Source organism: Zootoca vivipara, chromosome 12 (genome assembly GCF_963506605.1).
Source record: "Zootoca vivipara chromosome 12, rZooViv1.1, whole genome shotgun sequence".
In the NCBI taxonomy this organism is placed as follows: Eukaryota; Metazoa; Chordata; class Lepidosauria; order Squamata; family Lacertidae; genus Zootoca; species Zootoca vivipara.
The window spans coordinates 11,157,363-11,171,487 of record NC_083287.1 but is presented as its reverse complement, the minus strand read 5'-3'; the positions used below and the strand labels follow the sequence as shown (position 1 = coordinate 11,171,487).

Genomic DNA, 14,125 nt, shown 5'->3' with positions numbered 1-14,125 from the left:
CATCATTCAATAAGGCATTCAGCTCACAAAGTTTGGAAATGAAGTACCTCAGCTAGAACTCAGTCCACCTGCCAGAAACATGGTGATCCTTAAAGCAACAGTTGTAGCAGTGAGTCAGGGGAGAAATTCACCTCCCATCTATTGTGGCAGAATTGGCTTGGCTGCATAAGTAGGCTAAGTAAGGGATGGATTCCTTGCTTCTGCTATATATTCAGATATAGGACTTTGGTGGCCACTTTCTACCCAAAGTCCCAGTTTAAGAGCTTTTGGGCCACAAAGGTCCTCAGCTCCCCTGAAGGGCTTGACACATTGGTCCGTGCTCTGGTGGGCTCAAAACCTCAGTTCAATGTCCTACTGGTGAGCCCAGCAACTGGGCCCTACATTATGCAGGAACTAAACTACAGTTGTGGCCTAAATAAACCAACACAAATCTCTTGTTGTGTATTGCTCCTTGGACCCCAGGTCTTTGCTGTGCGTGGTAGCACAAAATGATGGCAAATAAATTACTGTAGATCTCTACTGATGTTTGCTTGAGCAGTACTAATTTGTACTTAATTTATATGTCTTTTTCCTTGACAAGGTTTTGTAACCTGAAAAAAATCTAAATAATCAACTCTAATTACATAATACTGAACATGCTCATATGTACATGAAATTCCTATAGATTAACTCAATTACTGGCTGCAGACCTTATCATTCTGGGCAGACCTTAACATTCTGGTCCATTAGTTTGAAGAGAACATCACGTCCATATACTTAATTCCCATTTCCTTAATTTCCTATTGCAAGCAATTTTGCTCCTCTCTACAAACTATTATTCACCACCCAAGGTAGCTTAAAAACTATTTTACTTCATGAAAACAAAGAACTCTGTTGACACTAACTAGCTTAACCTCTGGGACTAATCTTAGACACACATTTCTAGTCAGAGAAAAGGATATCCTGTTAAGAAGTTTTATATTTGAAGTATTGATCCGGAACCTTGAACATGTCTAGCTTCAATTTAACAAGAAAGCATTAAGCTCCTTTGGGTGCTGAGCATTTATATTCATGGGTTTCAAGTCATGCTCAACAACCACCAATTAGAAGGCATCCCTGGAGTGAAAGTATTTCTTTTTTTAAAAAAACCAAGATTATATATATATCGTGCAAATGAATTACTGCACAATGCTGCTAAGACTTATATTCCAATAATTACAGTTACACACTTTTTGAGTTACAGTGTATCTGACGAAGTGTGCATGCACACGAAAGCTCATACCAAAATAAAAACTTAGTTGGTCTTTAAGGTGCTACTGAAGGAATTTTTTTATTACACTTTTTGAGTGATAGGAGCACTACTGCAGTGTTCATGCCACTAACACCTGGAAAGGTCATGAACAAGTCATTATGGATCGCTGTATCATTTCTCCAATATACATTTGTAGAAGACTGTCACCACGTGGTAGTTTGTGTGACTGCCGAGAGATGGTGCTTGCCCTATGAACTACAGTGTGACACTGTGAGGGAGAGGAGGCTGATAAGGACGGGTGGTGGTGGTGAGATGACAGGAGGAGGAGGAGGAGGAGCTGAGGAAGCTGAGGAAGAAAAGGAAGGCCAGGAGGCTGAGGAGTTGTTGACTGAGGGGGGAGGCCAATAGGAGGCAACAAGGACCTGGTGAGATGGGGAGAGCAATAGGGACAGCCCCATTTGCCTACCTATGCTGCCCACCCCCTCAGCCATGTGGAGTTGTTGTGGGCACTTTCTTTTTTTGCAATTCCCCTATTCTTGGGTAGAGAGACAGAGGAGAAGGATCTCTCTCTCTCTCTCTCTCTCTCTCTCTCTCTCTCTCTCTCTCTCTCTCTCTCTCTCTCTGGAGAAGGGAGATGCTCTTGGGTAGAGAAAGGGAAAGAAGGCTATAGCAACCCTCTAAGGATATAAATACAGTGGTACCTTGGTTCTCAAATTTAATCCGTTCCAGGAGTCCGTTAGACTCCCAAAACGGTTCAAAAACTAAGGTGCGGCTTTCGATTGGCTGCAGCAACTTCTTGCCATGGAACCTGCGTTGGACGTTCGGCTTCCGAACACTCACTCACTTCCAGGTTTGCGGCGTTCGGGGGGCCAATTTGTTCAGGAGCCAAGCCGTTTGGGAACCAAGGTACCACTGTACTTCTAAATGGTTAAATAAAATCATACACAACTGACCCACCCCCTCTCCACCCGAGTCAAACATAGTTCAATCACTTTCCTTTTTACCCCCAGCACTTCATTTCTAAAGCCATGACCCTAATAACTCCTAATGATCTGGAAAAACTAAATTCATTAGTGAGAGTTGAGATGCTAAGCATGCACGTGGCATCAGAACTTACCGTTGAGTGGTAAAGTGTTAACAACACTGGATGTTGCATTATTGCTTCAAATACTGACAAAGCAGTCTTAACTAGTTCTTCTGAAGCTGTTTGACCTGTTGGGGAAAAAAATTGTAGTACATCTCTTTTGCAAGAGAAGAAAAATGATTTTATATAAAGGGCATGATGGATATCATTGTTATACTTACCTATCGCCCCATCTAAGTTAGTTTCTCCTGAATCTATTAATTTGACAAAACTCTGAAGAGAAAAAATATGACACAAAAAGAGAAAGGTTAACAAAGACCTATGTCTTTGTTAAAGAAATATGTATAAAATAAAGGCCACATAGCAATAACAGTACAGTAGATTAAGGTTAAAGGTTTTGTGACACAATGGCAGGATCTCCACAGAGAGAACATAATTTAAGCCTCTTTAGCACATTTACAGTACAGTGCAATGCTATCCAATCTACCAACATGAGTCTGACCAAACTGCAGGAGGCAGTGGAAGACAGGAGTGCCTGGCGTGCTCTGGTCCATGGGGTCATGAAGAGTCTGACACGACTAAACAACAACACAAGAGCTACTGAATTCAACAGGATCTATTCTCAGGTATCTAAGTATAAGACTGCAACCTTAATTATTAAAATTCAACGTAAGACTTCTAGAACACAATTTTCTCTTATTTGTGCTATCTTTTTTATCTCCCCACATAATGCATACTTTATGGGTAGACTTACGTGTAAGTAGAGAAAACTGTACCCTACTACATTTTAAGGATAACCTAAATAAATCATCCTTCTGAGAAGCAGCAAAAATAAAATATTAATGCTCTGGGATAAGTAAATACTTTGCTATTATTCCCTCTTCTCTTGTGCCACTTAATTTATTTCCATTTTCCGGATTCAATTTAAAGCATAGAAGTCATTTTATAGGGATGCAAGAGATATGTCATTGATGCCACAGAAATAGTAATCCCCGTAAGAATTTAAATATATATGTTATATATAAATTATCAGGTCATTTACATGGCTACCTTTTCAGTACTGAGAGATGCATAGGAAAAAGCACCATCTGATAATAATAAAAAAAGATCCTGGCACATTGATGATAAATGAGGAACAACTTGATACATTTATTTATAGCCCACCTCTCTTTTTCAACAAAAAGCCTAAAACTGTTTAACAAAAGAAATTTAAAATAGAAATGGTTCAAAGCAGATCAATAGAAGGGACACCACTTCCCATCTCTGCAAATTGATTGGCCACTGATGGCATTCCACAGAGGACCGGTATCAGGGGTACATATAAAAATGCACAGCAGTTAACTGCATATCCAGTAGCCCATTTCACATGCAAAAACACATGCAACAGCACATCACAAATCAAACAAACACACAGAACACTGTGTCATATGTGAACATGCACCAAGTAGTTTTTCACAAACACAAAAAAAACATGCAGCAGTTATTGTCTTTCAACCACTCTTTCTAACTACAGTTACTTTCCCTTTGACTCCAACATGGAAGTTGTGATCTGTCCAATATGTGGATGAATACTTGTCCTTGGCTAAATCACTGATTAAAACAGGAACTTATACTGAACCATACAGGAAGTTACTGGTTTTCTGTAAAGTCAAGATCTCCTTGATTCGTCCAGGAAGTGTGAGAATGTGACACACACACACACACCCTGCCCCCAGGAACAACCTCAGCAAAGGCACAATAAAGAAGGGTAAATTTGAAGAAACTGATGGCCTTTCCTAACCTTTCTAAATCAACCTGGATGTACTAGACGTCCACCAAATGGCCACTTTTCGTTTTGGTTGGCTCATAATCCCAGATACCAAGTTTTTATTATCTTCCGGAAACCCACCCTTCCATAGTAGTTTTGCTCAGTGGGTGTTTCTTTCCTTTTTGCTCTTGCATGTGTTTGCACATACTTGTAATTTCCACTGTCCTTACCTTTATTTCTTTTGACTTTTATTGTTATGTTGATGTTGAAAGCTAATCTTAAAAATTACAGAGAGAGAGCGAGAGAGCGAGATTGGGAGACATGTATGCTTTACTGAGGCAGTTTCCAAGGTATTAGATCTTGGAGTTAGAATCTAAGGCTATCTGACTTTTAGAAGACACCTGAAGGCAGCCCTGTTTAGGGAAGTTTTTAATGTCTGATGTTTTATGGTATTTTTAATATTTTGTTGGAAGCCGCCCAGAGTGGCTGGGGAAACTCAGCCAGATGGGTGGGGTATAAATAAGTTGTTGTTGTTGTTTAGCACAGTCACATTGGCTGCTACATGTACCATATTATAGAACTGGACCACAATCAAATCCCCATCAATGCATAATTAGACATGCTGGCTTTGGTGGCACTGTTTCGTCCAATATTGTTAAAATGCCTTTCAGTTACTGGACACTGATGGGGACAGTGCTTGGTCAATTCTAGCAAACCACTTGTGCACTCAATCCTTGTCCATCATAGCTTTTGAAATATAGCAGGAGGGGGGATGGGCAGCTGGATCCAAGGGGTTGTTAAGGTCTCTTTGAGAGAGGTTGTTCCAGCCTCTTTAAAAGAGGCAACAAATCAATTTCTCCTGTCAAACTACCTTGGTTGCCTGGTTGGATGGTTTTTCTACAAGAGAACCAAGTAGGACCTGCATGTGCAACATTTATAGCAGAACACCTAATGCCATGCAACTCAGGCACACAATGGATCATTGCATTCAGCTGTTGACCGAAAGGTTGGTGGTTCAAGCCTACCCAGAGAAAACTGTAGGCAGGATTTCAGGGGGTTGGACTAGACGACCCTCGGGGTACCTTCCAACTCTACAATTCTATGATTCTCTGTCTCTTCCAGAGTTCAAGGCTACAAGGAAGAATGTGAAAGTTGGGGAAAGCCACACTGATTCAAACAGCATGTCAAATATGGGATTTAATGCCCGAGATTATTTGCAGCACTCTCTGTAAATGACAATGCTCATCCCAAAGAAGTGACTGGTTCCACAGGTGTCAAAGAGGTTTGCTTTTACTCAACAGTGAATATCAGAAGGATGAAAAAACATATACACCTTTTCAAGCGATTGCCAATATTTTGACATAACCGTTCACAAACTACAAACCTAAAGGCTGACAGCTTTACAATGTGCTAATCTTAAAATTCAGTGCATCGCTCAAGATAATCAGAATGATCCACTCCAACCCAAGGTGTTTAAAGCTCATTTGATTTCAATGGAAGAAAACAAGCACATACTTTAACCTTAGCTGGATTTTGTTCTCAGTTTATCCTCTATTCCTCATTATTAAGGGGGGGGGAGTGGAGCGGGAGGAACCTTTTATTAAGACAAGAAGGAAGCATCTGTTCAATGATGAGACCTGAGAGGTGATGTGATATAGAATTCCAGACACCGTGCAAAGACTCTTTCACAATGCAAACCTCAATCTCCAGGGATCTTAGTGCCAAGGCCTACATATTAGCAGTGTACCACTGTTGCTTTTCAACTACTACACATTAAAATAAATAAATTTACATTCAGTTACAACTCATATCCTCAATTGCAATCAGACAGAAACTATAGGGCTGGTGTAAAGCTGTAGTCAGTGGCATCCTGTTTAAACCACCATTCTGCGAAACAACTACAGAAATGGTCCTTCACAATTTGCCTTGCACAGAAATATACAAATATGCTGATTCATTAAACATTCATATCTTGTACTCTTTGTTCATAAAGTTTGTTTTAGTGAAGAATAAGCAGGACAGAAATGAGAAACAGATACTGTCCTCCCCGGCATTGCATCTGTTCTGTGGAAAAATTTTTGACAGCAATTTGTAGCTCAATACATTAATCCAACCTCTGATAAAAACCAAAGTAATCAAATATTTAAGAGAAGAGAAAGCTTTGCATTTCATTTTTTTTACGTGCGCTTACAACTTATTATACTGGTGGTTCTAAAAATATTTCCTTCACAAACATTTCAGTGTCTCTGTGAAATCATACAATGCTGCAGCTAAATAATTTATATTCTCTTGGAATTAAAAGAACACAACAAAAGTGAACATGAGGTCCATACAGCTTCCATTAGGAAGTACTGTAGCCTCCTGTATAAGTAAATCATTAATTTAAGCACCTGTTACTGAAACATGTATACTCACCATATTTGGTTTCAAGGTAAAAAATGGTACTCTTAGAATAGAGTCATTTCACAGCAGCTGTTGCAGACATGGTGAAAACTAACAATACAATGCAGAAGTACTACTTCATTTTAACTGCAGCACTCTGGAGCATTGGGAATCCCAATACAGATTTTATTGTTAATATCAAAGCTAGTATGCTGATGCTGAATGTGACATATGTCTTGGCTTTCTAGTTTATGTAACTTAGCATTTCATCAACTAAACATAATGCAACTGTCCTAGCAATAAAAAATATATAACTCTTGCAGGTTGTATCTTTAGTACACAAAATAATATTTCAAAGTAAATACAATATTAAATTGAAGGAGATATGAAGAATGATCTAAAAATTCTGTTCATATTTCCATCTGAAACATTGCTAGACAAAGGAATACTAAACAAAAGAATAAAAATAATTACATTGCTGCTCAAAATCTTTTTTAAAAAATAAAAACTCAGCCCACTCACTTCTCTTATCCTTACTTAAGCTAGCCTTAAGTTTTGCGGGACCTGACGTAAGTGTGAGAGAGATTTTTGGTAAGTCAACAAAGTTTGTGAGCCTATCAGTTAAGCAAGCAGAAAAAGGACCAGCAAACAGCATTGTCTGAAGCTCCAACAGCAACTGTGTAGAAGTTGGCACCAAAAGGAATAGAAAGGTAATGGATGCTGATTCTGAGCATAGGGGTGCTGTGGTTCTAAGGTTATCAGATGCGACTATGGGTGAACTTGTTTAACAGAGAACTGTCTTATGGAAGTACAGGTACAAGAGAGGTTCTCCACAACCTGGAACCATTACTTACCAGCAAAGATCCATAACTGCACAGAAACTCCTCAGTTACAATTTGGTGACGAAATACCTGAGAGATATATAACGTTGAAAAATAGTAAGTACTTGCAAGACATGGTAAATATGCTGTAGCATGCAATAAAATTGAAAATGACATTTTTGAGTCACAGTTGATTAATAATAGACAGATAATACAATAGCTGCAGCTTTTCAGGTTAGAAAAAAGGTAAGTAAGGCAAGCGACATGATAAAGATATGTAAAATTATGCATGTTGTACAGAAAGTGGACAGGGAGAATATTTCTCTCTCTCTCCTGATGCTAGAATTCAGTAATAACTGAAGCTCAACTGTGGAAGTTTCAGAATAGACAAAATGAAAGTACCATAATGGAAAGTGGATTAATCTGTTCCAGACGGGTCCGCGGAGTACTTAAACTGAAAGTACTCAAACCGAAGCGTACTTAAACCAAGGTATGACTGTATTTCTTCACATACTGCATAGTTCTAAAGAGTTCCCCACCACAAGATGTGGCGAAAAGAGCAACTTAAATGGCTTTAAAATGGAATAAGGGAAATTTGTTGAGGATAAGGCTGATTTTGGCTACTTGTTAATTATGGCTATGTGTACGGTCAGGATCAGAGGTAGCACACCACTAAACACCAGCTGCTACTGTATTCATGTCTGGCTTGATGGCTTAGATAAGGGCTTCAATGTTACAATGTGAAGCTGACTCTCTTCTTCCCCATCTTCATCCAAAACAATGGTGGAGCATATGCCCAGGCTGCACCGGGGCAGGAGCGCGGGGTGCACCCCTGAGGGATGCGGAGGGCGGCCTCCAGTGTGCAACAGTTCAGGGTAGGAGAGGGGTGGGGAAGCTGCTGCCCACTCTTCCCCCGATCAGAAGTGAGCCAGCGCCACAGCTGACGCCGCCGGGTGCAAGGTGTACCACAGCCGAGGGTGGGCAGCACTGCTGCCACCGACTTGCCTGCTCTCCTGCTTATTCTGGTGTGGAGCCAGGCTCCAATGAAGAAGCCTGCTGTGGGGATGCCTATTTGCACCCCCTCTCAAAATTGTGCCTGGGGCCACAGCACCCACCACACTATGCATCTGATCCAAAATATTACATACTGTGAGATTTTCAATACAGTGATACCTTGGTTTACAACCATAATACGTTCCAGAGGTCCGGTTGTAAACCAAAACAGGTTGTAACCCAAGGCGCGCTTTCGCCAATGGGGCCTCCCCCCCAAAATTGGTTATAATCCAAAAAATTGGGTTGTAATAAAAAAAAAATAAGTGACACGCATTTCCGGGTTTGACATGGTTGTAATCCAAAACGGTTGTAATCCAAAGCAGTTGCAAACCAAGGTACCACTGTAGAGGGGTGCCAGGAACAATGGCAGGTAGAAACATGGTGTGTTCTCTTTACTGCCCTCTGCTTTCATTTTATTAAAGCAATGTTTTAGGCGAGTTCTGTGAAGTTTGAAAAGGCTATCTCTCCCACTCTTCCACCCGTCACCCTCTTTCAGAGTACTGCACTTGTCCACCTCTTGAGTCAACTGATACTTTATACTACTCCTTGGCTCTGTCTGGAGCAGACACTTTCCCACCCAAATGTAGCACTGAAGAAGAGAGTTAAAAGGGCTTGTGTCCTGTCAAATCACTGCATGCCTTATGGGGCAAATGTCTTGCACATTCTCTCCCTTCTACCCAATACTCAGATAGCTCACTTCCACACTAACAGAAATGCAACTGGAAGAGAACTGGGGGGGGGGAGTTGGGAGCAGAATCTGCTGCTCTCTAGGTCACTGTACAGACAAGTGAGACACTGGTCTCCATGTGCTCCACTCATACTTGATGTAGAACTGGAGAGGGCTGGCAGCGGGGGTGGGGGTTAGAGAAACAAGCCACAAAAGCATATGTTTCACTTTAATTAGCAGAATAAAATGAAAGGGCAAGAAGTCTGTAACGAAACTCACTGCGATCAATTAATGCCAATCTACAACAAGGTAACATTTTGGACTATAACCAATAAAGTGGAAAACGCAACCAACCCAGAAACCAGTAACAGTCTTCATTTTCTGTTCTTTAACAAATTATACCTGGGATGTCACAAGATGAAGTACCACAGGCATCATTGGAAGGCACCCTTTCAGCTGCTTAGCTTGAATTGTTGATGGATGTTTACGTCCCGATACATTTGCTAAAGCAGAAATAATGTCACCTACAAAGCACAAATTTCATGATATTAGCAAGTCTGTAGTCCTTTGCAGTTATTGAGAATAAGCTCCACTTAACAGTTAAGACTTTCTTCTGAGAAAGTCTGGGCTGGTACAAACTGAACTCCTGCAGTGTCAGACACGGTGATTGCAATTGAGCACAAGCGTCCTGCTGTCTGCCACTTGGCGGGGGCTATTATGAAGTAGGAGGAGAACCTTCACATCCTATTTACAATTATATCTATTTATAATTATTATCTGCTAACTGAAAGGAAAAGCTGTAAGATATAACTCCCTTTTGCAATGGATAACATTTTTTACAGAGTAGCATTGTTCCAGTTATGTAATAGTCTCCAAATATGTTTATTAATAAATCATATCGGTGTCTGAATTTTTAATACAAGTTGATTGTAGAAGGCCCCAGCTAAAATTGAATTTTTCAGGTTTTCAGTATTTTAACATTGAATGCAATGCTCCACTACTGGTGCTCTAAATAAACAGGCTTACTTTAGCGCTACCTAATTATCTTATGACCAGAAGTAGAGGCTGGCCCACTAGGGCTACTGGGGTATGGCCCTCCCAAGGAAAATGTCAAGCATCCTCCAAAATCTCAAAGCCACATGTTTTTTTCCTGTTGCACAAACCTTTCATACTTCTACTTGAACTCAAGAGATGTTCTGCAAACATTTCTGTCAACCTATTGTTCTCTGACTAATCAAGTATTTACAGGAGTCAGCTATACTATTGGATTAGGATCGGCTATGGCAAAGAGATCCCTCTCATGTGTCTTTAAGCATTAAAACCATATGACTGACTGGACTGTCTGAAATTCAGCACCACTATGAAGGTGTCAACTCCATCTGTTATGAGGTTAACCAGCAACCTCAGTATTGACCTAGTGGGGCTGCCTTGAAGGGTAGTTAGAGCAGGCACAGAGCTGTTTCCTAAATTGCCCATTCCTCAAAACACATTCTTTGCTGCTAGCCAGAGGAAGGGCATGGTTGCTAGTTTGAGCAGCTTGGTTTTTTTAAAAAAAAATTATATTGATTAAGAGAGTGCAATGGTGGAGTATCTGTTTTTTGCTTAATCATTTGCAGTTGTTTTTGTGAATGGGGGGATAACTGCTCACTAGAAAAGCCCTATAATTTCTGGGCACCAGCCACCACTGATGCTGTGAGATGCTAATATCAGTATTAGACTCAGGCTAAAAGTTGATCAACCCCTAAGACACCAAATAGGCAAAATATTTGGCCACACCTCTTAGAACCCAGGTGGGCAGTGTTGTATAAACTTTGCATAAATGTATATTTTAAAAAATAATAAAGATTGAATTGGATTTAAAAAAGAACCCAGGTGGGCAGAGTTGCTACTCAACATGCAGGCAGACACCCCAAAAGGTATAGGTGACTCAACCAGTCTCTCACAGGTAATATTGTTTAAATCTCAGAAAATTCTCAGAAATTCTCAGGTAGAATCCAATAGTTCAATCCTGGCACAGCAACACAGTGTTGGCAAAAGGTCTCAGGACCAAATGATATTTCATTAAGTAGGTAATTTGCCCTTGCATGTCTGTTTTTCTTTTCAAAATAGCAGCTGGCAGGACAGTTAAAAATATAAAATCACAAAAGTGCATAACACAGTTACAAACAAATCAATACCCCACTGCTGAGGAGGGGGAGAACCATGTGTGCCATCTTGAAAAAATAAAAATGGAATAAATAAGACACCAGGATTGGGACTGCATGTCCAAGACGGCTAATTGAACCCTCATTCAAAAATCCTGATGAATGCGCCAGAAGCGGTTAAGTCCTGCTGGCCACATGACCCGGAAAGCTGTCTGTGGACATACGGCAGCTTCCTCAGCCTGAAAGCAAGATGAACACTGTAACCCCATAGTCACCTTTGACTGGACTTAACCGCCCAGAGGTTTTACCCCTACCATGATAAAACAGCTATTAATTTAACAAGAAAAAACAGACACGAAGGGGGAGAATATATTTAATGTGATATGTAGTTTGAGTCTCAGTGCTGGCACAAAGTAACCCGTGAGTTTCCAGTGACATCCATCACCAGACTCAGCATCAAACTGCGGCCACTACCTTTCCTATGCTGGAGCCACAGAACAACTCCTATGCTGCACTTGTGAAAAGACTAATGGAATACAGGATACCTTTCTGACACCATTGCACTGATTTCTGTCGGATCCCTGCTAAATGAGGACATGCCTGAGAATTCTCCGAAATTACATGCCACGAAGCAGCAAAACTCATAGTTTGTACTGCTAAAGCTCAGACAAAAAGGAGGTTAACCAGTTTCTAATAAGCATTGTTATAGTTTACAAGATTTAGGTTTGAAAAATGTACATCTGAAATGTTTTTCTACTTTTTAAAAATAAGTACTTTAATATATGTGGTTTACAGCTACATCTGCTGGAAGAGACTGAAATTTCAATATTGTTTACATGCAAATCTTCCTCTCAAATCTACAAAAAACTAGATTGGCAATTGAACACTTTTAATTTAGTTTTATTTGCCAATTTGATTATTTTAGACATTAAAGGGCCTTCTCGGTAGTGGCGCCCGCCCTGTGGAATGCCCTCCCATCAGATCTCTAGGAAATAAACAACTACCTGACTTTTAGAAAACATCTGAAGGCAGCCCTGTTTAGTGAAGTTTTTAATGTTTAATGTTTCAACATGTTCTTAATATTCTATTGGGAGCCGCCCAGAGTGACTGGGTATAAATGGGTGGGGTATAAATCATCATCATCATCATCATCATCATTATAAAGGGTTAACTAATTATTATTCACAAACACATGTAAGAGAGCCCCATTTTGTTAAAAGGAAATGAAGTTATGGGAGAAGCACGTTCGTTTCTTATCTTTGCCATTAAAACTGAATACAAATTACCAAAATGTTAATATCCTCACATATACGAGAAGATATCTTGGCACTGTAATATTGTTGTCAAGTTCTTTAACTTAAACCTCTTAAACTCGCTGTTGCCACATACCGTGTTTCCCCTTTTTTTACACACCGTCTTATAACTTTTATCCTAAAAAAAAGCCACAGGGTGGCTTATTTTCAGTGGGATGTCTTATTTTTATTGCGTCAGTATGGTACGGTATAGCAATCTACCGGTACATTTCTTCAATTAAAATTAAGTCATCTTCTTCTGGAGCATAGTAATAAAGCGGTTCTTTCTTACCAGTCTTTACTGGTATCTCCTTGCTTCTTGCTCCCTCAGTCTCTGCTCAGTCGTCTCTTGCAGTCGTCTCTTTTTATCCCTCACCTCTTGCTCTCTGGCTCCTAGCGCGTCAGCAACAGGAGGGGCAGGAAGAGGCAGGTTTTTTCCACCCCTCTCCCTGCGCGGTGCAGAACTCAGCGAGAGGCACGTTTCCCCCCCGTGCCTCTCGCTGGTTTGCTGGCTCCCAGCGCGTCAGCAACAGGAGGGGCAGGAAGAGGCGGTTCCCCACCCCCACCCCTCTCCCTGAGCAGGCGGTGCAGAATTCAGCAAGAGGCGCCCGCGCCTCTTGCTGGTTCGCTGGCTCCCTGAGCATGCAGGAGGTGGCGACGGGAACAATGGTGGCACCATTGGCGGCTGAGGAGGCAACGGGAACAATGGTGGCTTACTTTCGGGGTATGTCTTACTTCTCTTACTTCTAGAAAAACGCTGCCATGGCTTACTTTATGGCAACGTATTAAAAAAGAATCAACCTGCCCCGTCTTTGCATCAGGTTTAAGTTCCTATTTTACTCTACGGCATGCTGACGATATGGCAGTCCTCTCGCTAACGAAGTTAGGCCTTAACAACAATTGCTTATGCAATTTTGTGAGGAAAACTCCCTGAAAATCAACTATTCCAAAACCAAAATCATACCCTTTGGTACGCTTAAACCAAGTCCTTTGTGGAATCTCGAGGGCAACACCATCGAACAATGCGCGGTATTTAAATACTTAGGCATTACTTTCCATCATAGACTATCGTGGTCAGCCCATCTAAATATGATCACCTTGGCCGGCCGCCAAACCGTGGAGGCCCTGGTAAAAATTATCTACACCAAAGGAGGCCAGCTGGTGGCGCCAATCAGAAAGGTCTATTTCAGTAAAATCCCTCCAATGTTGCTATACGGGGTGGAAATATGGGAGTGGAATTTGAAAGCACTCCAATGCCTGGAGACCCTGCAAAACCACCTGGCAAGAAAGATCTTGGGCCTCCTTAACGGGACCATACCTGCCCAACTAATAATGGAACTGGGACTGCCTTCTATCGTTGCAAGAGCCCTCATCAGGATAATCTCCTACTATAAATCTCTTGCAGAAGCCCCAAACTCAACTCTTGCTAAACAAGCCTTTCTAGCCTTTACTGGTAGTTGCATTTGATCAAAAGGCATGGAGTCTATCTGTGAACGCTATTCCCTCCCAGATTTTTCCACTCTGATCGCTTGGGACAATGACAAAATCCGTAAATGGATTCTAGAGAGGGACGAAGCGCTGGACCTGGTTCTATCCAATGCAGCCAACCTATCCACGTAGTTTCCTCACATGAAGGCAGTAAGATCTATGGCTCACTATCTGAGTGACCTGACGAACCCTACGCAAAGAAGGGCCTTCACACTT

General features: G+C 41.1%; 1 protein-coding gene across 3 annotated transcripts in view; it reads right to left on the bottom strand.

Moving 5' to 3' along the window:
* ULK4 (unc-51 like kinase 4) overlaps positions 1-14,125 on the bottom strand; it is a 160,054-nt gene that overhangs the window by 95,161 nt on the left and 50,768 nt on the right. For all 3 annotated transcript variants that reach the window (XM_035128823.2, XM_035128825.2, XM_035128824.2), the window contains exons 24-27: positions 9,388-9,509; positions 7,299-7,355; positions 2,537-2,588; positions 2,349-2,443 (exon numbers count right to left, since the gene is read on the bottom strand). In XM_035128823.2, the coding sequence (XP_034984714.2) occupies positions 2,349-2,443; positions 2,537-2,588; positions 7,299-7,355; positions 9,388-9,509 (326 nt within the window). The remainder of the gene's footprint in view (positions 1-2,348; positions 2,444-2,536; positions 2,589-7,298; positions 7,356-9,387; positions 9,510-14,125) is intronic.